A 16,828-nucleotide genomic window follows, 5' to 3' on the forward strand; every position below is an offset into this window, starting at 1 on the left:
ATTTGACTGTAAAAATAATTGTTAAGAAATGTTTTAACTTTTACAGCCAATAACAGCAATATTTTTAGATTTGCATGATTTAAAGAAAATGGTTTAATTATAATAAATAAAAAATGTTCATATCAAACATTAACAAGCATTATAAATAACATTACAAAATAACTAATAAAAATCTCCACAATATGTACCAACAAATGTCAATTAATAAAACTAACTAAATACATATAAATTATGTATAATACATTATGAATTACACCACTTAATACATTAAGAAACCAACCGTGTAGCAAATCAACTTATTAAATACAGGCTACCACACTCGTCTTTCTTTAATATATGCAAAAACCTTGAAATGTTTTGTTTAAAACAGAGGGAGAAATATAATTGAATGGCCGCTTAATATCCAGAGTGAACACCGAGAGAGGCGTTCATGAACCATGAATGCTTGACCGCGCTCGAGGGGCACTCGCCGGTTTGACTCAAATTTTGTTAAATTCTCACTAAAGTTCATAACTTAGCTTACATGTGATGGGGTTCACTTAAATTGTATTAATTCGCATTGTCGCGCATGTTCACAGGACTATGCGAGTCAATTTACATCAGAGGTAACAGTTGCTGGTCTTCAAAATTACATCACTAACGTTAGTTAAGACTTGCAAAATGTTAAAAATTCTGCCCATTTCAATAAATATTCCCTTAAAACTTAAAAAACGTAGGCTACCTTTAAATTGCTCCAACCAGTGACTTTGTCCCTTTGTTCATTATTAAAATGAAAGTTGCGTAGTACACTCAACGCCTTCAGGGCGGTAAACGCGCGAGACTCTTCAAACAACCCAGCGGCAGAAACAACCCAGCACAATAACCCAGCGGGTTTAACCCAACACCTTGAAAACTAAAACTACCCAAAAAGTGTTTAACATGTGGAAAAATAACCCAGCAAAACAACAATAGGGAATCAACCCAGCGGTATGGGTTAAAAGATAACCCAGCCATTTTTAGAGTGTTGTTTTGACACCATCATCAAACTGAAAGTTTTAATTTCCTGGGCATGATGAAGAGGGGCATACATAATAAAACCAAAACAAACTAAATGTCTTCGCTCTGATTAAAATCAACCATCAACTATAGCGCAAGCAGTATCAAAATGACTACAAACCAGCAAGATGGAAAAGGCATTGCATATTATTTCAGATGCAATGGTCTCATTTTTAAGCATTTTTTAAAATAACAATCAAACCAGATAAAAAAAAATCTGTTGTTTTTAAATAGTGTTTTTTGTAAAAGCTCCTTGTGTTGTGTGGTGATTTATTACCTGCTCTGGTTGGTTGGCATTGGCGAGGGGTGTGACCATCCATATGATGTAGAGATTATTGAGAGCAGCACTGGTGGTGAACGTACACGGCAAGATGACAGCCTGACCTCTGGCCACCTGAACACTGCTCTGACTCACTGTCACCTCCAGAGCCTGAACACACACTGCAGAGTAAAACACACAACTGAATGCACACAGAGAGCAGAGAGAAACACAGTTGATTATTCCATTTTTCATTCATGTCTGTTTGTTCATCTGTTTTCATTTCAGATTTATTTTTAGACATGACTGAAGGTTATTGAATTAGTGTCAGTGTTGTTTGTGGTGTGATCAGCATCTGTCTTCTCTTAACATAACACTGACATTTTTCAACATCATTCCTCACAGCACACTCTGATGATCTTCATCGTCCTGTTTTCATGGTGAGATTACCTCAAATACAATCAACATGATTTACAATCTTGAAATTTAACAGTAAATGGAGTAAACATCTGCGTCATCTGAGGTCTAAATCACATCCAGGTATCCAGGTATGTGTGTGTGTGTTTCTACAGAGAACAACACAATGTTTGTTACAGTGACCCACTCGTGCACACTTTCTGTGTGTTTCGTTAAGTTTGCACTTCTATCTCTCTCTCTGCTTTAATTGTCACCCCCCACCTTGCTGGAGGCCCCTGCAGAGGTTTGAGAGAGAAGAGAATCTCATGCTTTCATTCTTAAAACATATGTCTACATATATGTTTATTAATAGAAATGAGACAAACCCAAGAAAGAGAGAGACTGAAAAAGAGAGAAAACAAGATACATACACAAACACACACAAACACACAGGTGGAGAGAGGCAATGAGACCTGGGGCCTCATTTATAAAATGCTGTGTTAAAAACGTCCTAAATTTGATTTGAATATAATTTCTAAAAGTGCATACACGTGACTCATAGATGTGCGTACGTATGCACAGAAAAAAAGAGTGGACCTCTTTTTCAGATGTAAAATCTATAAATCGCAAATGTGACCCTGGATCACGGCAATATTTGTGGCAATAGCCAACAAAACATTGAATGGGTAAAAATTATCTATTCTTCTTTAATGCCCAAAATCATTAGGACATTAAATAAAGATCAGTAGCCGAATTTGCTATGTTTCGTTTTGAACAGGCCTCACAACAGAAGGGGCCTCCACTTACACTTGAAAAAGAGAATTTCCCCCTGCCATCACACAGCGCATGCACCAGGGTTAAATGTAAAGTGTACTTTACAATTACAATATTCGTCGTCAAAATTACTTAAAAAATAAACTTAAACAAAAATTTGTTTCAAGATAGGGGGCAAAAAATCGAGCTTTTAATTGAGCTATATGCCACCATGCCATTAAACACAACGTTATGAGATGGCTGGATAAAGGAAATCTTTTGAAGCACTCAGAATGTTCTAAATGTGGTAGTGGGAAACTATGTTATTTGTATTAATTAGGTATGAATATGTTCTCCACCGACTAATACACTTTTGACAACATTTTTGATCTTTAACATTAGATCTTTACAGCTTACATTTTTTTTTACAAAATTATGCTCAAAATGTTTGCTCATTTTTGTCCTAAAAAATCATCAATAAACAATAAAACAGTACAAATCCGCTTATATTTGATGTAGTTTTATGAATAAAATCAAATAAGATGGATATTACATGACTTGTGCGTTACAACATAAAAGAAAATAATTGTTATTTAAATAAATAAACAATAACCAAGACAAATTCCCTGATATAAAATAAACAAATATTAACAACCCTTCTCTTGCCATTTTGTTTCCGCCATCTTCCTGATGTACCTGACTTTAAAAATAAACTGCACAGCACCCGCTTTATTTTGGAGCAGACGCGGCTAAATTTATCTAAGTCCAACATAACTGAATGTACATGGTTCATTTCTATAAAAAGGAATCTTGTAGTTGTAGTGACTGGATCATTGAGAGGAAGGCCATAAACCCCCTCACTCCCATTTATCCTGGTTTCTAGAGACCATCATCAAAAGACCATAGCAAAACCTGGCTCCAGGGGTCTGGTTTTAGGTTTTGAACTCTCACCGAGAGTGTGATAACCCTTTGGTTTCTCCGTAGGATATTTACGACTCCTAAGCTTCAAGCATTGGCGAGAAGTCTCTGTATCTCATCTCTTACTCAACATCTGAGGCTAACCAGAGAAACTTCTCTGACAAATAGGAACATATGTGATTTAAACTATCCTTTTCTATAAATGTATCTAAATGTCTAGGTTGTGTGTTGGCGCTCGTGCCATTTTAAATAGTCTGTAACTGTTAGAAATACAAGTTTTGATTTAGGGTTAATTCAATGTATTCATGGTTTGGGATGATTCACAGCTCAAAGCCTTGCATGTTTCCTATGTAACTTCACCTCTCTGAATCCCCTATATGATGAGCTATGTTAAAAAAACATAGCATGCATCATACTATGTGTCACGGTTCTGCTATCATTGTTGGCTAATTCTTGGTCTTCAGGCAGAACCAAAACAGAATTCCCTTTTTTATCTGGGGAGAGACGTTTTTTGCCTTGTGGGTTTCCACACTCTCCCCGAGTCTCATCTGCTCCCGCCCTTTCCGTCTCGTTAGCTTTCCCTTAGTGTTTCATTACCCACACCTGTTCCCTTGCCTATTATCCTGTGTTTGTTCCCCTATAAAACACCCTCATATTCTTTGTCTTGTGCTCTTGGATTGTTTGACGTTGTATGGTGTTCCCAGAGGGTCCGGTACCAGCTTGGTCCAGCAGCCTGCACCAAGCCCGGTCCAGCAGCCGGCACCAAGCCTGGTCCAGCATCCGGCACCAAGCCCGGTCCAGCCCTTGTGAGGTCCGGCAGTCCAGCCGGCCGTCCAGCCCTAGTCAGGTCCGGCAGTCCAGCCGGCCGTCCAGCCCTAGTCAGGTCCGGCAGTCCAGCCGGCCGTCCAGCCCTTGTCAGGTTCGGCAGTCCAGCCGGGGTCTGTTCCGGCAGTCCAGCCGGGGTCTGTTCCGGCAGTCCAGCCAAGGACTATGGCTTTCTCCGGAACTCCTGTCGAGCCCTCCGGGGTTCCGCGCCACCCCGGACTAAGACTGTCCCGCCCTGTCCCAACCCTTTTGATCTCTTGTTTAGCCACACCAATGTTTTGTTTTGTTTTTACAGTCTCACCCCAGTCCATGTGTTATTCTGTACTGCCTGCCCTTGATTTTGTTCTCCATGTTCTGTTTAGTCTTGTCTATGTCCCAGTCTGTCTTGTCCTGTGAGTCTCCTTGAGGAGCATCAGGATGTCGCTCCTTAAGGCGGGGGTTCTTTCACGGTTCTGCCTATCATTGTTGGCTAATTCTTGGTCTTGAGGCAGAACCAAAACAGAATTTCCTGTTTTATGTGGGGAGAGACGTTTTTGGCCTTGTGCCTTTCCACACTCTCCCCGAGTCTCGTCTGTTCCCGCCCTTTCCGTTTCGTTAGCTTTCCCTTAGTGTTTCATTACCCACACCTGTTCCCTTGCCTATTATCCTGTGTTTGTTCCCCTATAAAACACCCTCATGTTCTTTGTCTTGTGCTCTTTGATTGTTTGACATTGTATGGTGTACCTTGTCCCTGTGCTGTCAACTTCCTCGAAGCCGTCTCTTGTTCCTGTACCCTGTACCCCTTATCCCTGAAAACTTTGACCTTGTTCTTGTTTAACCGTGTCTTGTAAGTTTAGTCTTAGTTATTCAAAGTGTTTATTTTCTAGTCAGTCAGTCCGTGTCTTTGATTTCTTTGTAGTCATCTTGTCTTGTGTTTTCCCCCTCGTGGGTTTTGCTTTGCCTTTTTGTAGTGTTTTTTGTCAATAAATTCCCTGTTTAAACCCGTTACCATCGAGTCTGCCTGCACTTGGGTTCTCGCCTTGAAAATCATGACACTATGTCCATAACTAAGTTTAGGTATTAAATGCAAGCTGACCATACTGTCAGAGCTATGCAAATGAGGCGCCATGAGAAACAAAGGAACTTTCTCTGGCCCACTTATCGCTTCCATGGCATTGGTTTTCAGACATGTTTTACCTGCCTCAGGGCCATGCCCTCTCTCTCTCTCTCTCTCTCTCTCTCACTCTCACTCTCTCTCTCTCTGAGCTTCCTAGCGCATTTGTGTTTCAGGTTTCATGTATTTGTTTGTGAATATGTGAAAGTCAGTATGTTTACCATGTAGAGTAGAGTTTAGTAAAAAAACAAAAAGGCAAAACTGTGTTTTGATCTATGATACCTCTGCTCTTAATTCGGTCTGGTAAAGTCACGTTACTTATGGTCATGAGATAACATTAGTGTATAAAATCAATGATGCATTTGCTGGACGAATACATAAAGGATTTTTATCACTAACTGCTTATCAGAAATTGTAAAATGTGTATGTGTAATGACGATTATTATACTTATTTTCCGTTGAGCTAAACTAATTCCTTGACTGCAATTGACGCTTTAAATAACTAATTTCATGGATGTGATCTTGATAGATCTGGTGGAGAATCATATTTAGTGAGTTAAACTCATCGTTATTTTAACATGCAGCTAAAATCGCTACATAGTAATTGTAATTTAGTTCTGTTTAAACAAATAAAATACAGAGTATATAGAATTTTAAAAAAATTTAAATATAGTGTTTATGAAATAAATGGGGGGCCTCCAACTGTTTCTTCTAAAGCTCTGCTGGGGCACAGGCCCCAATTACGTTTTCTATCATGTTTTTCTTAGAAAATCTGCTGTGTGCAAGAAGTATGCAACACAATGCCCTGTTAAAACTTCCCTTGCTTAAAAACATATTCCTATATATGTATGGTCAACATATGAAAGCAGAGCGATTTTTTTTCTTGCACATCGGCATTCATTCTACATTACACAATGATAGCAATCAATAATTACATATTTTCAAGAATTTATAATTAAAATATTTCAAGAAACCAATCATTCTATGGCTACTACTAATAAAGCGAACATATTTATAAAAAAAAAAAAATTGTTTCACAGCCGAGTCCAAACAAAGTTGGTTCATTTTTTGATCCAACTGTCGCCTACTGCATTAAACATTGATGCCTATAATAGGCTAGGGCGTAGTTAACTCAGCCATAGTTACTTGACAAACATTTTCCTATAATGTCTGGGACATGACTGGCTGGGGATGTACATTAGTTTGCTTATCAAGACTTACCTCCCTCAAACTCATCATCTCCCCGTTCCGCTTCCATCTCCCTGGTTTGCACTATTACAAATTCTGATTTCCATCTACAGGGGCTATTAATGATCGAGTCCAAATAAGTGCTACAGCTGTTGCAAAGAAACAGAGAGACGTGCGTGGACATGGATTTCTGCGGCAAAGTATGAAGGAGTTGATGTTTTCGGATCAGTTAAGCGACTGCGTTGCTTTTACAAGCGTGAATTAGGTAACTATTGCATACAGATCCATTTTTGGATTTAAAATCAATGTAAATGATTACACTGACAAATAAAGTAAATTGTTAAAACTTAAAATTTATACTGGAGCATTTGCCCTGGTAAAAGGTGTCTAGCGATGCCCCTGGTAAAGATCATGTTCCATGAAGATATTTTGTAAATGTCCAACCGTATATATATAAAAACGTTATTTTTGTGAGTGGATGCAGCAAAATAGCAAACAAAAATGTCCAGTTACACGACAACAAACTTCTCTTGTTGTTGTCTGCTCTTTGGGAATTACCCACTGAAGTTTGGAATCTCTGTAAAGCTTAAAAATACAGCTTTCAGATTCATATACGCTCCACAACATCATTACAGAGGTTAGCCTATAGAGAGCGTTAAAACAAACCTGTTTTTTCATAACAACGGCCTGCTACAGTGCCTCTGATGAACAACTTCAAAGGCGATTTTCTCAATATTTAGATTTTTTTGCACCCTCAGATTCCAGAGTTTTACATAGTTCTATCTCAGAAAATTATTGTCCTATCCTAATAAACCATACTGTAGTGGAGTAGGCGAGGAGAGAACGTGAATCGAGGCCGGTGAGTGAGTGTTAATGAGAGTGTTAAATACATACTTCGGGTAGAGGTCACCACCCTTCTGGCAAAACAGGCATTGAGTTCGTCCCTCAAAACCAAGATGTTCAGTGGGTTACAACCCCATAGGTCTGCGTCCCTGAACAAAGCACCTTCACAAGCTGCCGTTCAGGATGCTCACGCAGAGGCGCATCCTGACATCTATCAGGTGTCAGGATTGGTTCGTGACACTCGACCTGAAGGAGTACTCCCTTTCGGTCTTTCCCTTCACGAAGATCGTGGAATCCGCCTCATCTCCGCTCCATACCCTCTTGGGACCCAGGCCCGTATGAGTGCCCAAAAAGTTCCCACTACTCCCTTCCGGGGCATAATGGTGAACTTGCAGGCGCTCCCCATAAGGGAGGAAGACCCAACCCCATCCGTGTTGTGTCCAGTACGTGCATTGCGCCTCTACCTGGACCGCAGGCAGAGCTCATAAGCTCTGACCAGCTCCTTGTCTGTGTTGGAGGACAGCAGAAGGGGAAGGCTGTTTCCAAGCAGAGGCTGGCGCACTGGGTCATGGATGCCATTACAACGGCATTCCGATCTCAGAATCTCCCATGCCCATTGGCAGTGAGGGCTCACTCCGCACAGGGTTTAGCCACCTCCTGGGCACTGGCCAGAAGCCCCTTCTAGCGGACATCTGTAGAGCTGCGGGTTGGGCTATGCCCAAACACCTTCACAAGGGTTAACAACCTTTGCGTTAACCCGTTGTCAGCCCATGTCCTGCGTGGCGACATGTAGGACTGGCATCCGGGGGGGCGTATGCCTGCAAAAGCACCTTTTCACCCTCCAGTAGCCCAGTAGCCAAACATATGGCTAAGAATAGGTATCTCACCAACCTCCCTTCTTACCCAAATACTGGTTAAGAACAGGCCATACATCCATCACTGCAGAGCAGCCTTCCCCCTTAGGCCGGGATACCATATGAACTATCACAGATAGCTCTAACCGGACCTAGTGCTACCGGACGTCTGTAACAGCCCCTCCGTGGGCTGTTCCGTCTGATGTATCCTCATGAGAATGGTTCCCACTCCTGGTAACCCATGAGCTTCCCAAGGTGGACCTCGCGGTTAACAACTCAGTCCGCACGTTCCTTGCGTTCTCCTCCAAGGACGAGGCCATACCTATATCCACCATATTCCTCCCCACGGGTAGGAGGTGGCATCTGCAGCGGATCCCTATTTATGGAAGTTGCGCTTACGAGGTGTAAACCCGAGCCGGATGGCCCCTCGCCAGTAGAGAGCTAAGGCCTCCGTCTGTGAAAGGTTACCGGTCAGGGCTGTACCCATCTTTCGCCAAGAAAGCTCTGGAACCCCCGACCACCACACTGGAAGATTACAGTTTTGCAAAAGCATCGAGCTGACACGCCCAGGCCTGTTACCTTTGCTTCCCTAGAGATTGTGACGCGATACAGCATTGTGGCGTTTTAAATAGGCAACCCCATCTGTCGTTCTCGAAACAACGTCGAGAAACCGACAGAAAGGGAACGTCTTGGTTACGTATGTAACCTCAGTTCCCTGATGGAGGGAACGAGACGTTGTGTCCCTTATGCCACAAACACGTATCGTATTCTGCTGCAGTCGTGAGAGGCTCGCAGGCTCTTCAGAACAAGAGGTAAATTAATGCTGCACGCCGGCTTCCTTTTATACCTGACATCCGGGGGCGGAGACCGGCATGCAAATTTCATTCGCCAAATTTCATTGGCCTTTTCTATAGTAGTCAGAGTTGATTGGTTCTCAAGGGCGAACCCCATCTGTCGTTCTCGACACAACGTCTCGTTCCCTCCATCAGGGAACTGAGGTTACATGCGTAATCAAGACGTTTCCTGGACTCATGTCACAGGCTGCTAAATTTTATGAAAATATGTGGTTACACTTTCCTTGAAGCATTTATGTTTAATGCATTTTAAAAGTAGTTTTAAAGCATTGTAATGCACATTTTAATGCATCGTAATGTCTTATAGATAATTGTTATTACAGTTAATACATTATAACACTAAGCAATTCATTGTTACACTACACATTTTAAATTGGTTATAATTCTTTACAACTACATATAATGCATTACAACACACATTATGAATAATAATAATGCATTTTACCCTTTAATAACTCTTTATAATGCATCATACACACATGCTTCAAGGAAAGTGATACCAAATATGTTACTTACTAATATTCATTTGTTAATTCATGAGACTTTCTCTTCTGGTACTGAGAAAGCTTCAAATAGCTCCTGTAATCGGTGATCGGTATCGGCCGATACAGCTTTCAGTGATCGAGGATCGGTGATCGGCTCCAAAAATCCTGGTCGGAGCACCCCTATCGTAGAGGCACGTTTTTCTCATGGTTTAATGAATTATCAATTGTCATATGACATGCCCATAGCAACCAAACAGATTAGCTTAGCAAACGTTTAGCCAGATCTATATCTCTGCCTTAGAACATCGTAGAGGCAATGGGGTTGGTTTGTTTTCCTCGTGGCTTAGTGAATTATCAATTGGCAAGTGCCATTCCACGCCGATAGCAACCAAACAGATTAATTTAGCAATCGTTTAGCTGAACCTATATCTCTGCAGTAGAACATCGTAGCTGCACAAGAGTTGGTTTGTTTTCCTCAATTGACAGATGCCAAGACAGACATAGCAACAAAGATAAATATATCTAGAATAAAAGGGAGAGGGACAAGGATGATCTTCTTGGCTGTGTTCACTGTTTACTGTAGGGAGTAGTCAAGGTCCTGGGCCTAGTCGGCAAAGGTGAATATGCGGCCTTAAACTGCTCGAACTCTGTAATTCCTGCTTGCAGCTATATTTTTAATATAGCTTGCAGCTTATATGTTCAATGTTCGCCATTTCCCGCCTCCTGCCTTCCCTACTTTGAACTGTGTTACAACCAGCATGTAAACATTTGTGACCCTGTGAAAACCCAGGCTAAAGTCTCATAATCTAATTGATTATTAGATATCAAGCATCAAAGATTAATTTCAAGCATTCATTTCACAAAGATTTTGGAATTATTCAGTCAATATTGAAGATATTGTTATATTTTCAAAGAATATTCTGTGACTTTTGCTGGGTTTTCATAAGCAGGGTCACATTTTGTAATGAACAACGATTAAATTGGGAAATTATTTAAAGATATAACTAGTTCTGGTATGAATGGCATCGAAATACTTATTTAGTAAGTAACTTTGTTTTCTGTTTATGATCAGCATTTAAATTGCTACATTGCATTTGCTGTTTGCATATTGTCAGCAGTTTTTTTACTTACAAATTAGAATTATCAGACTTCTATTATGAGGGCATTCCCCTAAAGCCACAGCGCCTACAATACATACATACTGTGAATATCAAAATATAAAAAATTTGATATGATAAAATATCATATCTTTAATACATTTCATTCAACAGGGCTACATTTTATTTTAAAATATTATTCTCTGGACATTCGTTTGGAAGAAAATACAAAGACCGGACCTCTTGGAAGTTAAATTGAATACCCCTGGTCTGTATGAAACGGTAACACTTTATAATAACTACACGCTATGAATCATTAGTTAAGCATCAGAACATAGTTACTTAATCATTTATGAAGCATTGGCCCCACATTAATAGACATTAGTAAGCAGTTTACTAGCATGTATATAATATGCAAAATAATCAAATTTTCATACTTTATTAAGGATGAATTCATCATTTCTAAATTAAGGATTACATTACTTACAAACCAGTTAGTTAGGAGTTGTCAGTGGTTCATGAGATCATTAAGAAAGTGTAAGTAAATGATTAATAAACTCTTTGAATGCACATTTATACATCTTATTATTCTGACATATAGTAACATTTACTTAATTTGTTAATAAATGCTTTTTTAACACACATTCCTGCTGTAATTCATGATTAATTAAGGTAGTTATAAAACATTTACTGTGAAAGTAAATGAAAGTGAAAGTAGTTTTGTGGGTAGCTGTGAGAATCTGGATTTCGTCCTGTCCTCCACAAATACTGCATCTGTGTTTATTACAATATTCATCATATGTATTCATATTATTCACTGCTATTTCATAATATTTGCTCCTTACTTTCTTGTTGTTTAACCTCGTTGAAAGTTGTATCGGATCTTATGCTGTCTTATGTTGATATAAGCATCTGTTGTTAACCATATCAAGGATCCTAATGATGCCTATGGACGATTGTTTTGTTATTGTAATATTAAATATGTAATCATATCTGATTGTTCAGGAGGAAAGACTAAACAGAAAGTCTGGTGATTTTCCACTGTTTTGGTGGTTTTATATGACGCCTCCTGATGCAAACTTATAAGTATTAGTCCTAAAATAATAAACTTTGGACTCTGATTGAACAAGCACCTGGTGTCTGTGTCAAACTTTGTCTCCAGATCTGCAAACTCTTTGTGTTCCGTCGACTAGACTCTTCAACCATAGAATATTGTTAGACAAGGGGACGTAAGAAGTTTACATTCTTTCAGTTGGGGGCTCGTCTGAGGGGAGACTCTTCTCTCATTGAACCAAAGAGAACAAAGACCTCTGGGGCGCACTGACGATCGGTCACAGACCTACATTAAAAGGGGTAAGTGTTTTTCTATACAGTTCTTTATGACTTACAGAAATCTAACGCTTACCCTGTAGGATTCTTGTGTGTTTAAATTCATGTTAGTGGGAGTTGGTTCTCCCATTGTTGTGACAGCGAGGCTGGCAACAGTAATTAATAAAATAATTATTAACGCACGAATATGAATGGTTAATGCAGTCTTGATCACACTGTAATTTGGGATCGAAGTGTTAGCTTTGAGGAGGTTTTGTTACAAAAAAAAAAAAAAAAACTGTTACTGCATGTATTGAAATATTGGTGTCAGAAAAGGACGGTGAATATAATATCCCCCTCTGAACACAATATAATACATGCAGCACTGTTGAAACTGTTGGTCGATTGAACACGAGGGTTTTTCTTTGTTTTGTCTGTACTGTACTGTTTATCACCGCCGGGTATATATAGAGTTAAGATGGGAAATTCTGTTTCGAGGCCAATGCCGGGCGAAACGCCAGTCGCATTTATGTACAGAAATAATCAAGGATTTTATACAGATCCATATGTTAGCAATATCGCAGGATGGTCGAAGGGAATAAAACCGAAAATTGATTTTCCCTATCCGAGGGAAGGTTCATTTGCTGATGAGAGTATGTTACTAGCAGGGGGCATGTCAAATGGAGGTTGGGGAGACCCAACATGGGATTATCCATACATGAATAAAGCTTATGCAGTATGGAAAGACATGAAAAAGGTTTGGGACCAGGGTCCGGAAAAATCTAAAATTATTGCGTATGCAAATCAAAACCAGTGGCCATTTGAAAAGCCACCGGGATATACGAACCCTTGCCAGACACAGTTTTCTCCCTCTGCACCATCACTGCCGATAAAACCAAAAGAGATAAAACCGGAAAAGTTAATTGATAAACCTAATGTAACTACAAACCCTCAAAATTCAATGGTTTGGGTAAGAGCTGGAAACATGCTAAATGAAAGACCGTTAAGAATGTCTGATATGGAGGCGATCTGTAAAAGCTTGCCTTCTCCACAGGATGCGGGTAAATATGTATCAATTTTGCAAACGCATACAAAATATGGGCATTTTACAGGTAGAGATTTCCGAGCGGTGTTGTTAAGAACACTAGAGAAAGATGTAACAGAGGAAATGCTGATTGAAAAATGTCCCGCATTATTACTTGACAATGATAAAATCACAAACAGCTGTAAACCCTAGCCAAAGGAAGAAGTCAGAAATAATCTGCTTTCATTGCGAAGGAGGGGCCATTACAAACGAGAGTGCAGACAGTTGCACAAGTTTCGCACACACACACCACAGAGCAGACATGAGAACACAGGTGCCATTCAAATCAAGCATAGGGATACTCACAGAGAGATGTCGGTTCTAATTTATGTGAGATAACCCTAACATTTTCGAGTAATGTGGAGGCCAATGGTCTTAAACCATTTTTCCACAAATTCACAATTATTCCAGGTGCTCCACTAAATCTTTTGATTGTGATATGATGCATAAATTAGGCATGGACATTAAGTTTACTGATAACAAGGTTGTTTTTTCCTTTCTGTCTAGTTTACAGGCATCCGTCGATCCTCTGCCTACGAGTGGACTGATAAGCGGCTCAAGGGTTACTCCCTCCGGTAGCAGCATATCTATAGGGGCGGACACCATGATTAACCCTTTGTTATGGTCTCAGTTCAGGGATGAAACTGGTTTCATTGACATGGAACCTTATCGGGCTAAACTTAAAACAAACAAACCTGTCTACATTAAACAATACCCTTTGTCTAAAGATAAGGAACAAGGCATTCAACATTTGATTGAAAACTTTGTCAAGCAGGGTGTCCTCGAACAAACACACTCACCATTTAACACACCAATTAATCCTGTTTTGAAAGCGGATGGGAAAACTTGGAGATTAACTCAAGATTTAAGGGCAGTTAATCAGTTAATCATACCACTCGCACCAATTGTGCCTGATGTTTTGACTGTTATGAATTCAGTGCCACATTCGCACAAGTATTTCACAGAAATTGATTTGTGTGCAGCCTTTTTCTCTGTACCTGTACACCCAGATACTCAGCCTTGATTTACATTTAAGGGGCAGCAATATTCATGGAAACGCCTTGCTCAGGGCTATGTAGACTCACCCGCTGACTTTTCTGCAGCAGTGCACAGAACTTTGGCCAAAATGACTTATTTGCCGTCAACCGTGTGTGTGCTTCAGTTTGCAGATGACATACTCGTGTCGGGGGAGACGGAGGAGGACTGTGAAAAAGCATTTATAATTGTTTGCAATGTACTTGCCGAAACAGGTTTTAGAGCCTCGAAAGAGAAACTGCAATGGGTTCAATCCAAGGTAACCTATCTGGGACATGTGTTGATGCAGGGTCTCAGAGCAATATCTACAGATAGGGTCCAGCTGATCAGAAAGGTTAAGTCCCCACAAACAATACAGGAGCTACAAAGCTTTCTGGGACTAATTAACTATTGTAGACAGTGGATACCTGACTGTGCGATTCACGATAGGCACCTGAGGGGTCTGATAGATCACAAAGCTACGCCAAACACAGCATTGGAGTGGACTGCGGAAAGCTGATGAACATTTCAATGCTTTGTAAGCAGCCATCACGACAGCACCAGCATTGGGCCTGTCGGACTACACCAAGCCTTTTCACTTGCATGTTAGGGAGACAGCGGGTGCCGCCTTAGGGGTCCTATTGCAACTTCATGGCTCAACATATAGGCCAGTTGCATATCTGTCTAAAAAGTTAGATAACATAGTCACAGGTATGCCAGCATGTCTTCGTGCTGTGGCTGCAGCTGCTCTGATTGTACAGATGGCTGAGAAAACTGTGCTGTCACACCCTTTAATATTATATGCATCCCATCAGGTAGGTGTAATTTTACACAACATGCAAACACAACACATGACAGCGTAACGACGCTCAGGTTACGAGGCTACTCTGTTGGCAACAAAAAATCTTAGCATTCAAACTACAGCAAACATTAATCCTGCTTTGCTGGGTATTTTGGGTATGGTAGACATGGCAGATTTTAATGTTGAACATGATTGCATCTTTGAACTGACCACCTCTTACTCTTCTAGGTTCGATCTGTTGGATACGCCCCTAGAGGGGGGAGAACACATTTATGTTGATGGGTCTTGTTCAAAGCCATCTGACGGTGTCTACCTCTGTGGCTATGCTGTGGTTTCCGAGTCAGGACAGGTAAAAGAAGCTTTTGCTCTAGATTACAATTTGGCTCAAGCTGCAGAGTTGATAGCATTAATCCGGGCCTGTGAGCTGATGACAGGAAAGAGAGTAACAATTCACACCGATTCTCGGTATGCTTGGAGTGTTTTTCACCATTATGCCAGAATGTGGTAAGCGAGAAGTTTTAAAACTGCTGATGGAAAGCCAATTGCACATGCAAATCTGATAGGACAGTTAACTGATGCAGTTCAGCTTCCGCTCGAAGTGGTCATAGTAAAGGTCAAGGGTCACGCTTCGGGGGAGGATGAACAGACTATAGGCAACAGAAGGGCTGATGAAGCCGCAAAGGCAGCAGCCCAAGCTCAGATTAAATCACCATTTCATCCAAAAAATGAATCAAAGGTAGCAATGACGGTGCACATAACGAATGTATCTGACATTGATATCAAATTCCTGCAAAGTCAAACAACACAGGGAGGCTTAGAGCATTGGAGAAAAAATGTTTGCACTCCTGATAAGGAAGGGATTGTAAGAGATGGACAGGGTAGAATAGCACTACCGAAATTAGGGTTAATCATCCTAATTAGACATTACCATGGGTTATCTCACACCAGTTGTGCAAAAGTAGTTCAAGCAATTAATCAATTGTACTGTATAGCCGATGTTCATAGAACAGCAAAGCTTGTTTTGGATGCATGCTTAACATGTGCTCAGGTAAATCCGCACAAATCAGCTAAGCACGATGCATTGACACATCCGGAAGCTCCTTTTCAACATTTACAAATTGATTTTACGCACATGCCGCCAATAGGTAACTTAAAATATCTTTTGGTAATTGTTGATCGATTCTCAAAATGGCCTGAAGCATTTCCATGCGCAAAGGAAGATGCTAAAACAGTGGTAAAATCTTAACGAAGGAGATTGTGCCAAGGTGGGGCGTACCGGCCAGATTGGAATCGGATAACGGGACGAGTTTCACGTCAAAGGTAACACAGCTCTTAGCAAAAACATTGTCTATTGATTGGCATTTTAATATTCCATATCATCCGCAAAGTGCAGCAGTCGTGGAGAGATGTAATCGAACACTGAAAACACGACTAACAAAAGCTGTACTCGATACAGGAAGAAAGTGGGTTGGTTTATTGCCCGCAGTCTTGGCAGAAATAAGAATGACCCCATCTTCCACGACAAAATTGTCACCGTTCGAGGTACTAATGGGTAGACCTTTCCCGACCCCGTGGGTCAAAGGCCGGCCTGGTATTTCTTGTTTAGGTGATCTTCAGGTGATCCAGGAAGACTACGTGACCTCCCTAGTCGAAAAGTTAAATTCGATATGTGCTGATGTTGCTTTGTGCCTTCCTCTTCCCTCAGAAAACCCTACTCATAACTTTGTTACAGGACAAAAAGTTTTTGTGAGGAATCTGAAGCCAACAAAGGTTGGAGAACCAAAGTACCACGGACCGGCGACTGTAATTGCCGTAACACGGACAGGAGTTCTGACGGACTACCAGCCACAGTGGATACACGCTTCCAGACTGAAGTTGTGTTCTGCAGGAGAGCAGGCAAGCTCCAATTTAACATAGAATCTCAACAGGGGATTCACCTTAATACATCTCAGGGTAGAGAAAGCACTGACTAAGCTGAGGACAGAACTACCTTTTGTGAGGTAGGGGCCACCCAAAGCAA

The 16,828-nt window shown here is 40.7% G+C and overlaps 1 protein-coding gene across 3 annotated transcripts in view; it reads right to left on the reverse strand.

Annotated features, from left to right (window-relative positions):
• Positions 1-16,828, reverse strand: part of igsf11 (immunoglobulin superfamily member 11) — a 148,062-nt gene that overhangs the window by 39,738 nt on the left and 91,496 nt on the right. For 2 of the 3 annotated variants that reach the window (XM_056756566.1, XM_056756568.1), the window contains exon 2: positions 1,313-1,476. In XM_056756566.1, coding sequence (XP_056612544.1) covers positions 1,313-1,476 — 164 coding nt within the window. Of the gene's footprint in view, positions 1-1,312; positions 1,477-16,828 lie in introns of those variants that run through there. The other variant, XM_056756569.1, reaches the window with a different exon arrangement.

The sequence above is a fragment of the Triplophysa dalaica genome, chromosome 9, assembly GCF_015846415.1.
Source record: "Triplophysa dalaica isolate WHDGS20190420 chromosome 9, ASM1584641v1, whole genome shotgun sequence".
Lineage (NCBI taxonomy): Eukaryota > Metazoa > Chordata > Actinopteri > Cypriniformes > Nemacheilidae > Triplophysa > Triplophysa dalaica.